This window comes from Bidens hawaiensis, unplaced genomic scaffold (assembly GCF_021521415.1).
Source record: "Bidens hawaiensis isolate Kalapana, Puna unplaced genomic scaffold, B.hawaiensis_p1.1 tig00043544_1, whole genome shotgun sequence".
Lineage (NCBI taxonomy): Eukaryota > Viridiplantae > Streptophyta > Magnoliopsida > Asterales > Asteraceae > Bidens > Bidens hawaiensis.
The window spans coordinates 90337-104335 of record NW_027505842.1 but is presented as its reverse complement, the minus strand read 5'-3'; the positions used below and the strand labels follow the sequence as shown (position 1 = coordinate 104335).

Below are 13999 nucleotides of genomic sequence, written 5' to 3'. Positions count from 1 at the left end.
ATAGGTAAAACGTAACCGGCTAATAAGATTTTTCCGTTTTCTAAAGCTTCGGTGATTTTAACAATTTCACCACTAGCGGTCTCGACGTTTAGAGTTTTATTAAGTTTGATTAAGGGTTCGTTTAATAGACTACAAAACTTATAATCTATAAAACTTAAACTGGCTCCTGAATCAAACAAGACTCTAGCATATACATTGTTAACAAGAAACTTACAGGTAATGGTTTCCGGTGTATCGGTCGCTTTCTTCGTATCAAGGACGAACAGTCTTGCATTGCCCTTCTTGGGCTCACTCTTTTGACCGCTACCACCCGCACCACCATCTGCGGGTTTATTCTTGGGGTATTCAAAGCTAAGATGTCCTACCTCCTTGCAATTATAGCAAGTCATCTTCTTCTTGTAGCAATCGGCCGTGGCGTGACCGAATTTGTGACATGACTCACAAGGACAGGGAGTTAGATGGAATCGACCCCTATGGTATTTCTTGAAAGTTTTGCATTGTGGGATGCCGGAGCCGAAGCTAGACCTTCGTTGGTCGACTCCATTATCCTTGAAACGGGCATTTCCTTCCTACTTCGTATCTTGCGTCGACACGACCTTCTTATCTTCCTCTTTGTTGCGGATGATTCCGCCCATTAAGTATCCGGCCAACTCCATCGCGGAGTCGGCGGTTTGAGGCAGGTGCGACCTCACCATATCACGAATCTCTAGTGGCAATCCCCATATGTAGCGTGTGAGTTTGCTGGATTCCGGGGTAACCAGCTGGGGCACCAAGCGACAGTGTTCGTGGAATTTGGTGTTATACTGATGAAGGTTTGTTCCGACAACCTTGTGAGATAGGAGCTTGGTTTGAATTTGGTCCGTTTCATGCATCGGACAGAATTTCGACATTAACAGTTCCTTAAATTCGCTCTATGACAACCCATACATTACTTCCCTTCCTTTACTCATGATTAGTGTGTTCCACCACTCTAGCACTTCGCCTTTGAACATCAGGGCGGAGTATTGAATCTTCTCCTCTTCCGAACACTTGCTCGTGATTACAATCTTCTCCATTTCTTCAAGCCACCTTACAGTCGCGATGGCTCCCTTATCGCCGTGGAATTCCTTCGGCCCATAGTACTTGAAGTCCTTGAACGTACACCCACCAATCTTGAGCTTTTTAAATTCTTGACGAACGCCTCCAACAGCGTTTGATTCATGAACACTCTCATCTACGTGCGAGGGTCTAGAACGGGGTTTAGAAACAGATTTTCGGGAAGGATTTACAGAGTGGGAATGTTTTTTTTTTTTGACGAGATTGGGACCTAGCCATTGATTCTTCCCTAACGGCATCTTTGATCATCTTTTGAATTCGATCCATAAACTTTTCGGGAATTGGATCCTCTTGTTCTTTTTCGGGTCCCTTTCCTTTTTATTTTCGATTCTCGGCTTCCTTTCGGGAAGCCTCAAAGTTATTACTTTGTTGAGACATTATATCTTTTTCTTTTTATTCTTTTTATCTGAAATTTAACGAATGCTCTTCATTAAACACACATTTTATTTCATCATTTGTATATACCATACATGGTATATACAAGGATTATTACAACACACTTATATATATACATTCATATCTGATGTATATATATTTTCTTATTCATACAACACATTACAAACAAACTACATTACACACACATTCTTCCTTTCTTGAAACACGCCATCACCACCATCATCTCAGTCCTTCAGAAACTTCTTAACAACTCTCGTCAGTTTGTTGCATTTGTGAAGAAGCTTCTCTCCTATCTTCTTCTTCTTTTTCCCTTCTTCATCCACCTTCTTCCTCCAGTCATCAGTCTCGTGCAACGCGCGATCCAGGTGTTCTTCGTAGGACTGCGGAATAACGTTGGGGTATCCATATTGTGGCGGTGGGTCACGGTAACCCAGCGTCACCATCTCGAAGTGGTTTCTTGGTTCAGGATACGGGACGTAAGTCTGATCAGATGCAAGGTAGAGGTATGTCTTGGCGGCCTGATTTTGCTCGCGAATCTCATCAGCTTGTTCTTGAATTGAAGGGATCTTTCCTTGAAATGGCGGGAAGCTCGATGAAGCTTGGTTCCTTAGCTGCTCAAGATACTGGACAAACGGATCGACGGAACTGTAGCTTGGGTTGTTGGAAGTGAGTGATCCATCAATGGATGTTGATATCTCATTAGGGTTGTCGGGATGCTCTTCTTCCGGTTCGGTTTCTTCCATAGGATCCTCTTCTTCCTCCATAGGCTCTTCCTCCTCTTCCATATACTGAGTGGCATCGCTGATCATCACGGGTATCTTGAAACTCTCGTAAGGCATCGTCACCCTCATTCTTGGTTTGCGGGATGATCCTTCACCATTGTTGGGTTGTGAGTTGACTTCATGAGCGGTAGAGCTTTCAGTATGCCACCTTCGCAGGTCGGAGTGGCACTGCATCCAATCGAAGGATGGGGATCTTGGTTCTTCCTTTATGGGTCGGTTTGAAAGAAAGGTATAGGATGGGTGTGCATTTGGAAAATATCCGGTTGAGTAGTATTGTGGTACTTGTGGTGGTTGGTAGGTGGGAATTTCCGAGGGGCGGTATGCCGGTATTTCCTTGGGTTGATAAATAGGCATAGTCGGTGGATGATAGCTCGAGTGTCTTGGTGGTTTGATTCTTTGTGGTGGTGGACTATCGGGTAATTTAATTGGGCATTTCTCAGTCCTGGGGAAGTATATTGGTTTAGGACGTTCAATGTATTGGTCTCGGCTAAAGAAGGCCTCAAAGTAATTTTCATCCATGACGTCTTTTGGGAACTTGTAGTATTTTCTTGATCTTCTTGCTTCACGATCATAATACTCCATTAGTTTCTCACAAGACATCTTTGGGTGGTTTAGAATTTAGAGAGGGAAAGAGAAGGTTACCAACCAATCTTATCCTTATTCAAATAAAAAAATAAATTATTTTCCTATGCTTGGATCGAAGCTTGGGTATTGTTTTATGATACCCAATTCGCTAAGATCGATGGCTTTGATACCAACCTGTCACACCCCCAACTTGGGCCTAGGCTTGTGACTCGATAGTTGGTACCATATTTGTAAATAAATCAAAGTTACGATTATTAGCGGAAGACTTTATAAATTATAAGGACTAAAGTTGAAAAATATTTACATTACAAAAGATGGAAACAAGTTCCATTTGTTTTTACTTGTTTTAAGTTTACAAAACCACCATTTAGTTATATTAACATTTAACAAAAATTATCCGAGCCATCGGATTCTTGAGCCTTCGTCCTTTAGCTCTAATCTTTGGTTACCTGCAAAATGTTATAAAAATACGTCAGCAACGAATGCTGGTGAATATGCTGACGCAAAAACATTTTCTTTTACTTTGTTACCCCTCGAGGGTTACGCATGCCTCGACCCATCTTGGCTTAGGAATAACAAAGTTAAAACAATATCATTATAAACTCGAGTCTCAACCTAGGTCACCCCAGCAAGACACCGCAGCGTCCCGACGTACTTAGGTACCATAAATATACACAAGGTCATTCTCACTCGAACATACTTTGGTTCGGCTCATCGTGGCTGGAGGTCGTGACCAAGCGTGGTGCGATGTGCCCGCCGCATTTTACCACATATGTAAGGATCCAGACAAACGTATACTACAGCCTGAGGGCTAGGATTTTACTCTTACTAATAATGTTTTTAGAGACACTTAGTCTCATGTAAAGCTTTACACATAACACGTTTATTTATTTAAAAACAAGTTTGTAAAAGCGGGGCGTATTCACCTTTGATCGGGATCGGTTTCCAACACCTTCCTTGCGTACTCTTTCTTGTTATCTCGCACCTATAGTACGAGTATAACTTTTATTAGTCGGATATACAATCCGGCTTAAGACCTTTAGTCTTATTATCTCGATGAACCTTTAGTTCATTTCCTTTACTTTAAAACCTTTAGTTTTAAAAGCAATATTTATAAACCTTTAGTTTATTATAAAAACCCTATGTTTCTTCTTCTTTAAGAAACGTATTATTTTCTTTATTATTTAATAATACACATTATACTTAAATAATAATTATAACAAAGAACTATATAGCACATATATATATACACATTTCTTTTCTTATTTCATTTCTTTGTTATATTATTTTCTTTCCATAAACATCGAGCATAAATTCGACTTAGGGCATTAAGCATTTATAATATTTTATTATTATATTAGTCGGGTAGTAAGCCTTACCTTTTCTCGGCGTATAATTCCCTAATGTTCGAGCAGCACTTCTATGCCGCTTAGTCCTTCCAACACTCGCCTTGGATCCTATCGTGATACGCGATAGGCTTCTTGTAACCCATCGCGTAGCGCGATGTAGCTTCGTACAGTCACAACGTAGGTCTGCCACGTGTTGCTACGTGGCTGACGGCGTGCCACGTGTTAACACGTGGCGGACGATATGCCACGTGTTGCCATGTTTCGGGACACGTGGAGAGAGGTGTGCCACTTGTGGACGCGTGGCAGTCTTGTGCCAGAGGTGTCAAGACATGTCATCGCGATACGCGATGACGTAGGTTCAACCAGCGATCGCGTATCGCTGTTGACCCTTCTAGAAGGTTTGACCAAGCCCTTTCGCGATACGCGATGGCTTGTCATTTGTCCCCATCGCGTAGCGCGATATGACAGAAAATAATTTTTTCATTTTTAACCTTGGAGTTTGGATTTGGTAGAATTAGTCCCTTAACTTTGGAAAGTTGACATTTTTGGCCCGAAATTTTCGTGATGTTACAGATTACCTTGCATTTCTAATCCAGGTACTTAGTCTTCAATTATTACAATCAGTCGTATAAGCACGAACTATATCTTTATAGTTCATCTCATATTAAACATTCACTTCAACAGTCATAGAAACCTGAAACCGAGGGAAGGCATATATTCTCATATTGTTTAAAACTCGTTAAAGTGTTTTTAGTTCTTTTTGTTAATCAAACCAATCAAACAAATCTTTGAAGTTGTTTTCTGCATTTAGTTTAATATAGTTAAATTACAAAGCTACTCAGGAACACATTTTCCACAAATTTCCTGTGTTCGATACCCACTTACCGCTATCTAATTACTTGTATTTGGTTTATTTTTGAGTGAGTCTTCGACCTCACGTCAAATTTTGGTGCAGTTGCCGGGGAGTACTGCGCAACGTGTGTTAGCTTTAGTAGTTTTTGTTTGTTATTTTCGAGTTTACGCTGGTTGTGTTAGTGTGCAGGTACCTACAGGTGTATGCATACTAGAGGCTCTAACAAGCTTCTTGGTTCTTCAACTGCATCAAACAACAACATGGATTCACCAAATCCCACAACCGCTTAGATGATAGATCTTACTATATTTTTTGCGGCTCTATTCCATGCATCTTGTGCAGGGAGCCACTTCACCCTTGTATTGGTTGCCACGAGGCCCGATTTAGACGGGAAAAAGCAAAATTTGAAGATCCACTAATGCCTTGCTATGAGAATCCTTCCTCTCCTCTATATTTCTATGATTCTGATACAACGGTGGAGGATGGTTATTACTCTAACATATGGGATCCGGACGAGGATGCTTATTATAAGCCAAGAATGGATGGACTATGTTTCTGTTGCGGTCGTGATCATACTTTTGATTATGATATGTGCTCGGTGTATTTGGAAAATTCAAGGTATTGGAATAAAAAAATGATGGATGCGTACATCTCAAGACCGTATCGGGGATACCAACAGTATCATCCCGAGGAATATCCTATGCCCGAAGGTGTCTATACTTATCAGAATAAGGTGGAGAAAAGGCTTGCTATGTTGGAAGTGATTTTGTCCAAACTCAAGCAGTATTTATCAGCACCCAACCTTTTCGATGAAGATCGAATCAGCTGTCTAGTTTCCAAGTGTCAGAAGTTAAAAATGAAGATAGAAATAGAAGAGCGTCTTTCACCATTACCTGATGATATTAGAGATTATTCTCACATGGAGGAGAAGGTTGTGGAGGATAATACCACACCAACAAATCCTTTATCTGATGAAGAGTCACAGGTGGATCAGATGGTGTGTGAAGATGATGAGGCAGAGCAGTCTGATGATATGAATGTGCATACCGAACCTCTTCCCATATCCATCATTCCAATTAACAAGTGTGGGGAAGAAGGTTCGGGGAAGAAGATGAAAAGGGCGAAGCTACAAGACATCGGTGTATATCTTGTGAAGTGGATAAGCGAAAACCGCAGGTGCTTTCTAAACATGCCAGTTATACCGACAAACTTATGGAGATGGCATGTAAATTTCCGGGCATTCATTGGAAATACATTGGGTAAGTGTGCATTAAGACCACCATAGCGTATATCAGGTACGGTCTGGCTGAAGACCTTTAAACTTAGCGCTCTCGGGAGGCAGCCTGAGGATGTAGAGTAGTGTATTTTGTTTGGTTTTTGTTTTGGGTGTGTTTGTGTTTTGACAGGTTCTGCAATTCAATCATCATGGATGCAATAATTCATGTGTGGGGATGTTTGCAATATTCCCTGTGAGATATCAAAGAGTCTATGAAATGCGTTTATTCTGGTTAAAGCACAACAGCCACATCATTACAAACACATGATCAGGTGCATGTGTTTATCTATCTTGTGTCTTATTTGTTTTCGTGTACTTGGTGGTGTGAAATTTTTGTGTTGGAAATGGTGTTATTTGTCGAGTCAATTAGATTGTTAGCCGTTCATGGTTTGCGGGTGGTATTTCTCGAGTTTAGATTATAAATTGCAAAATTCTGTTTGTTTTGAAAAACTTCGTTTTAAAAAAAATTAAAGAAAAAAATAAAAAAAAATGTGTTTAAAAGAATCGAAAAGTGGTAAGATGGCGGGGTATAGTTTTGGTCCCTTTTCATGGTCACAATTCCCTAAATAACATGTGCCTAGTTGTTTTTAAAAGGAGATTATGTAGTTTTCTAATCAAGGTTAGCATGCTTTCGGTGTAATAATTTGCATAACATATTCGTTTACACTTGAGAATTAAGGAAGTATTGGTTGGTGGAAAAGTTGATATTCTCCGATAGAACTTGTACAATTAGTGCATTTCGAGATCTTAGCGTGGCATGAGTGCAAAAGTGATAGAGGCACTTAGGTTAAGCCTCGTCTGGATGAGCGAGAGTGTGGGTTTTGGGGGGTTGGGGCCTCATACATTATACATATGAGGATGGTTATGTGAGAGGCGGGGGGTTGGTTACTTTAGAAAACCTTATTGGGCCTATTCTTTTATTTGATTAACCCCGGTGTTATGCTGCGAAACGATCCGACCTAATAGGTTCTATGTAATTGTTTTAGTATTTATCAGTTAGATATGTGAAGCATTATGTTTATCATGCTGGTATGTAATGTCAAGTATTATATTAGTTCGTTAAAAAAAAGTTTGTATAAGAGTTGCAATGTTTATGTATGCATAGTTCAAAGTATTATTTATTGAAAAAAAGAGAAAAAAATAAGAAAAGAAAAAGAGAAGTTCGTGATGTTTATAGTTGTTTATTTTATTATTTACTTAGTTTGTTTGTAATAAGTCGGATCGGGTCGCTTGAGCTACTTTCAATATTCCCTTCCATACCCTTACACTTGGCCCCATTACAACCCGTTTTAAGACCATCTTGATTTGTATTCATGTCAAATGCATTTACATAGGTGGAGATTTGATAATTGTACAAGCGTATGCGAGGAGAATTGATTAAATATGAAATGTACGGATGATCACCAAGGAAAGGTTATTGTGTAAATGTGTGTTATGTATAGGTAAAAGCCGAAAGCATGTTAGGTTTGGTTAGAAATCTTCGGTTTAAATGGAACATCAAGTGAACTAGTGCACCCGATAAAAATAAGCGAATAGGGTATGACTTGGGCCTTAACTGAACCGGTTTTGTGGTAATATTGGTGGATACAAGTTGAATGGAATAGAAAGTTTGTGTTGAGATGTTGCTTGGGGGCAAGCAACGATTAAGTGTGGTAATGTGACGGGTGGTCCGTGAGACAACCCTTAAGTGATTTAAGACCGTTAAGAATCATGTGTTCAATCGATTTATTTTGTGGAATTAGTTGACTATGGTTACTCATATAATTGCAGATAGGAGAAGATAGAGGATGTAATTATGAGAACGTTGGCGAAAACGGTGAAGAAAACGGAGTTGAAACGAGAAAGATATGAAGAAAACAAGAAAATGAGAAAGAGCTCCACCTTGGGCCACGGTCTGGACCGTGGGCCACGGTCCAACTGATCAAAAACGACAGTTTACATCGTACCGTGGCGTTCTGGAGACCGTGGAGACCATCGTGGGCCACGGTGCGGAGCTGTAAATGCCGAAAATACTTGTTTTTATTCCGTTTTTGGGTGTCTTTTCATCTATCTAACACTTTGGAACGACCTAGGGGCGATTTTTGGGTTCAAGAACAATAGTTTGGTGATTCCAATTGTTGATTTGGTGTTTTTTAATTCGTATGATTACTATAATCGAATGGATGATGAACTAAATCATGCTTGGCTAATTATCTTTGTTTTCCCTCGGATTGTAAGGTTTCTTTATGAATGTTGATTGAATGTTTATGCAATTTCTGAGATAATAGTTTGATCTTATTGATTTCATATTATGGTGTTTATGCATTGATTGATAGATTGTTAGTTTATTTAATTCGTGTTCTAAACTGTCAGTTCTTGGTGCTTTAAGCAATCAAGATTAATCGGGAGGGAATCGGTGTTGGATAAACTAATTGATATTTGAGTGATTACCTTGCGTTTCTAATCCAAGTACTTAGTCTTCAATTATGACAATCAGTCGTATAAGCATGAACTATATCTTTATAGTTCATCTCAGATTAAACATTCACTTCAACAGTCATAGAAACCTGAAACCGATGGAAGGCATATTTTCTCATATTGTTTAAAACTCGTTAAAGTGTTTTTAGTTTTTTTTGTTAATCAAACCAATCAAACAAATCTTTGAAGTTGTTTTCTACATTTAGTTTAATATAGTTAAATTACAAAGCTACTCAGTAACACATTTTCCACAAATTCCCTGTGTTCGATACCCACTTACCGCTATCTAATTAGTTGTATTTGGTTTATTTTTGAGTGAGTCTTCGACCTCACGTCAGACCTCACCATTACAACTTCATGGCTTTACTGATGCTGATTGGGCTGGTGATAAAGATAACTACCGAAGTAGTACAGGTTATGTTGTCTATCTCGGCTCGAATCCTATTACATGGAGCTCCAAACGACAAAGTACACTAGCACGGTCATCAACCGAAGATGAATTTCGTGTCGTGGCCTCAATTACTACCGAAATCATGTGGATCAAATCTCTCCTCAAAGAACTCGGTTTTCAATCCACAACAACCCCAACCATCTTTTGTGACAAGTTAAGTGCAACACAGTACTCCGCAAACCCAACATTTCACTCTCGAATGAATCATCTTGCACTTGATTTTCACTTCGTCTAAGAAAAATACATGATGGCTCCATAAGGGTTTCTCATATATCAAGAAATGATAAACTAGCGGATGCTCTCACAAAACCACTATCAAGAACCCGTTTTCATCTTCTCATATCCAAGATTGGACTTGCGACACGCTCGTCCATTTTGAGAGAGCATATTAAGGAAAGTTCATAATTCAATATCTACATTCAAACCATTTTGAATTAGGCTCCGCCACAGCTTTGGAATATGCATATTTGTAAATTACATTTATTATGATTGCATAGTTGTAGCCTTAGATCAAACATTCTTTATTTATTTCCCTCTGTATTTAGATGTCAATATACAATATAACAAATTATCTTTAACCAAACTATTATCTACTTTAATAGAGAGGTGAAACATTCAAACCCAAAAAGTACAAAATTGGATTTAAAAAGAAATATGTTGACATAATTAAAAATTTAAATGTTTTCTATGCTACATAAAACTAAGTGGCGTATTTAATTCTTAAACTCTACTAATAAACTACAGGAGTAACAAGGAATTAGCCAGGACGAAACAAAACAATTACGAGAACTAAAAACCCGGAAACAAACCAACCAACAAAAGCCTATAAAACCGAAAAAACTATTGAAACGATCAAAAAAGAAAATCGGCCACTTAATTAATCTTATTGTGATTTCTGTCAAGGATTAGTTTAATAAATATATATATGGGTTTAGGATAATTCGATTAAGGATGATCAATTAACGCGAGCCTTGTTGTAACTCGGAAACCCGAGCGTATAAGAAAGGCATCTAGGTATACGATTAGTTTAAAAATTACATGTACAAGTTTAGGACAGTTATTGTATTAGTGTTACCCATCGAATTACTCAAACTTATTTACCCAATTCTAATCAAATAGATTAATACACTATAAAATCTTTAAATTATAATAAATAATATGTTGAAGTTGTTAGAAACTAAAAATTAATCAGTATAGAATTATTGGAAATATATATATATATATATATATATATATATAATTATTAGAAACGTAGATAGTAATTTATACTAGTTTGAGCCCCCATGTTTAATCGGTTTGTTTTATTATATTTGTAATGATTTGTTTTATTTTTTAATATGGTTTTATTTTGATTTATTATTAAATATTAGTTTGTTATATTCATTATATATGTTTTAACGTTTGGGCTCTTTCAATTGAGATGTGCAGGTTTTTTAATTTTTTAACGAACGAACATAAACGAACACGTACATGTTGATTTTAGTAAATGAACAAACATGAACACAAATATTTGTCTTATGAAAAATGGGCGGTCGTTGTAGGGTGACGATGTTGGGTGATGCATGAGAGGGGAGGTTGACGATGGTTGGTGGTAATCGAAAGTTAACCAGTGATGGAGAAGATAGACTGACGACAAAGAATATGTGGAAGAGAGAAATTAAATTAGAGTTTAATGATTAAAGAGTTTCACAAATAAATGAGCAATCTGGTGGCTTTAGAGAGGTGGGGAACAAAAAAATGATGACACGTAGGATTGTTTTGACAGATATTTATATAGATAGATAAATTAAAAGTCGATATTTATATAGATAGATAAATTAAAAGTCGATTTTTAGATGACTTTAACATCATATTTCAAGTAACCTGCATCCCAATAAGCAATCCTATACAATAAACGAGTATACCCACGTACCTGATGGATAATCTGAGTAATGTGTACCAAACAGTTAGATATGGGACCTGGATTACACATAATTGTCTCATAACCGACCCAATGTTAACGTGTTGTGGCTCGAGAGGGAAAACTCATGCCACAATGGGTGATACGATATATTATATTAATTAAAGTTTTATATATTATTCAAGTTTATCTATTATTTAGTTTTCTTATTTAACTATCTATATAATTGCCTACCATAAAATCCTACGTGTCGCTTTTACGTCGCTCCCCTTACTTTCTAAAGCCACCTGATTGCTTGATTTATAAATGGAAAGCTCTCATTGATTCAGCCTTATAAAATTCACGGGTCATGGGTCTTCCCGTCCAAATCCTCCTAACCCGGATGTCAAGCAACCCGTTTCTTCACAACTGTTTTCATTCTAAACCCTACGATAATCTTCTTCAACCTCGCCTACTTCCAACACTCTGTTACCCAACACTTCTTTCCCGTTAGGTACAGGTAATCCCCTCTCTAATGTATAGGGTTTATTTGTTTGAAAAATATAAAACCCTAAATCTGTTTTATTGAGGCTTTTTAAACCCTAAATCGATATGTATTCAAGACTAAATCTGATGTTTTTTCACAAATCCATGGGCATAGGAGTTGAAACTTTATATCTTATTTCCACCATTATGACACTTTAATCGCTATTCCTATGTATTTTGTTTTTAAACTTAATTAGCTCTCTCTTTATTTATTTAGATTGTTTAGAATTCACAGCTGTGTTGTTCGAAGAGTTCAACAACAGAGTCTGACTAAGGAATGAAGGTTGCTTCAAATCCAGGCATGGGCTGACCTTGTGAGTTTTGATAATTCATATTTTACGTTAAGTTGAAAACCAATATTGACTTTTATGCAAAGTTGACTGTTGGCAATTAAAAGTTAGTTTATTATGATTGTGTGTATAAGCTTTTACCATCTAATATCAGATTTATGCCTAAAATAATTGAAGCATTCATGGTTTTGTGTTCGTGCACTGTTTGTGTTGATGCAATTAGCTTTCATGTTATTGAATTGTATACGTCGCACGTTTTTTATTTTTAGCATAGATGTTTAATTGTTTTATAGCTAGGGCCATGATAGTTACGTTAATAAGTGTTTATGTTATTGTGAATTGTTTATTTTGCAACTACTTTACATAATTCTATTATAATTATCGTGATTTGTATCTTATTATCATTCATATGTTTACATAATTTGACAAATAGTTATATTATTACTAGTAGGTGTGCCCGCGCGTTGCGGCGGGGACTCAACGTGGATTAGCTAGCTATGAGTAAGGTTCGCAACGGAGACGCAACGACAATTCGATGACATCGGTACGGTTTGTATGTTAAAATGTCAAAGCTTTTGCACCTGTAATGTGAAACGAAATGAAACGATGTTAGCAAAAATATTTTACTTACTACATCCGATGATGATAATAAAAAAAACTTCAACTTTTTAGTCATAGTAGCAGAGAATAAGTATGTCCTCACAGAAGGGATGGCATTCAAGATCAAGATTTCATTAAATGATTTCTCAAATTTCATCAAGGGATGCATATTAACATAGTCACAAAAAGAATGCATGATTCGAAAATATTATTATTACAATGTACTTAATTGTGCGAAGAGAGACACCCTTTGTATTAGATAAATGAGCCACAAGACGTCCCGATGTCTCAAGTCTCAACCTGCATTGAGAAAGATTGGTATAATAACGTACATATAACTTTATGCAACTAAATAAAGATTTTTGCCTTCATTTTGTCTTTTAATAACTAAGTTATCAACATTCGATTTGCACCCAGCCCGGCTTTGTCATCGGTTGCGGTCCGATTGCACACTGTAGAAGCTTGTGGAGTCTTCATCCACACTACCCTTTTGGCTTTCGGGTCTGACCCGTGAACTCGATGATGGGGCCCGAGTGGGTGGGGTTGAGGACGATTGTCGGCTAGGCGGGCGTCTAGCCCGTTTGCTCGTTTCTGACCCGGTTTGAGTTTCCCACGGACGCGCAGCCATCCAACGCTCGAGCCAACTCCAGCCCCAGTGAGGATTGTTTGGGTGTAGAAAAGTTGGATTCGGAGATTTTGTAGAGTTCTTCCACATTTGCTGTTTGACAATAAAACATAACATTATTTTTAATGTCACATTAATCAAGTTAAAAATAAATAGCTAGTTAAATGTTAAAGATCTATTAATGAATCAATGCCTGATGAGTATGTGCATATGCCAATGCCCGCTCTCTACGTATCGCAGCGTCTTGTTTGCTTTGTAAACTCGCTTTGGTTTCTTCTTTCGATTTTCTACTATCATTCCATGTATTTCCCAACTGTAATTCAAATAATTAGATTCTCAAAACACAAAAAGAGATAAGTAATAAATGAAAAAAAATGCCACTTACTGAGGTTCTAATATTGTTGAGCTCTTTCTCATGTTTAACATGAAGTTGTTGTTGTAAAACTCGATTCTCCTCGGACATAAGTATGCGCCTTGACCGAACCTGAGACTGAACCCGAGCCAATGTCTGCATACATTTCAAGGTGGATATCGCTTGTCGTTTGACCGATTGACCTTGAATCAATGACTTCAATCTCCTAAGCCCTCTCACTGCCCGTACCGCCCGCCTCACCTACAAAATCATCAAACCACATAAATCAAAATATGTGAAAAATAGCATATAAAACTTTTATTTAATATATTTACCAAGTGCCCGCGATAAGCAGCCTGAATCTTGATGGCTGCGGTTTCTTCTAACGAAATGCCCAGTAACCGCGTCGTGGATGTCAAGCGAACCACCTCGGCTGCAGCAGTACATTGATGGGGCATCATTT

General features: G+C 37.8%; 1 protein-coding gene across 1 annotated transcript; it reads right to left on the bottom strand.

Annotated features, from left to right (window-relative positions):
* Nucleotides 1–12688: 12688 nt before the first annotated feature.
* Nucleotides 12689–13997, bottom strand: LOC143615564 (protein IQ-DOMAIN 3-like). The gene is made up of 4 exons (XM_077088666.1): nucleotides 13872–13997; nucleotides 13570–13797; nucleotides 13378–13497; nucleotides 12689–13277 (listed from the first exon to the last, which is right to left on the bottom strand). Exons 1-4 carry the CDS (start codon nucleotides 13995–13997, stop codon nucleotides 12987–12989), a joined length of 765 nt encoding a protein of 254 aa, XP_076944781.1. The 3' UTR covers nucleotides 12689–12986.
* Nucleotides 13998–13999: the final 2 nt, after the last annotated feature.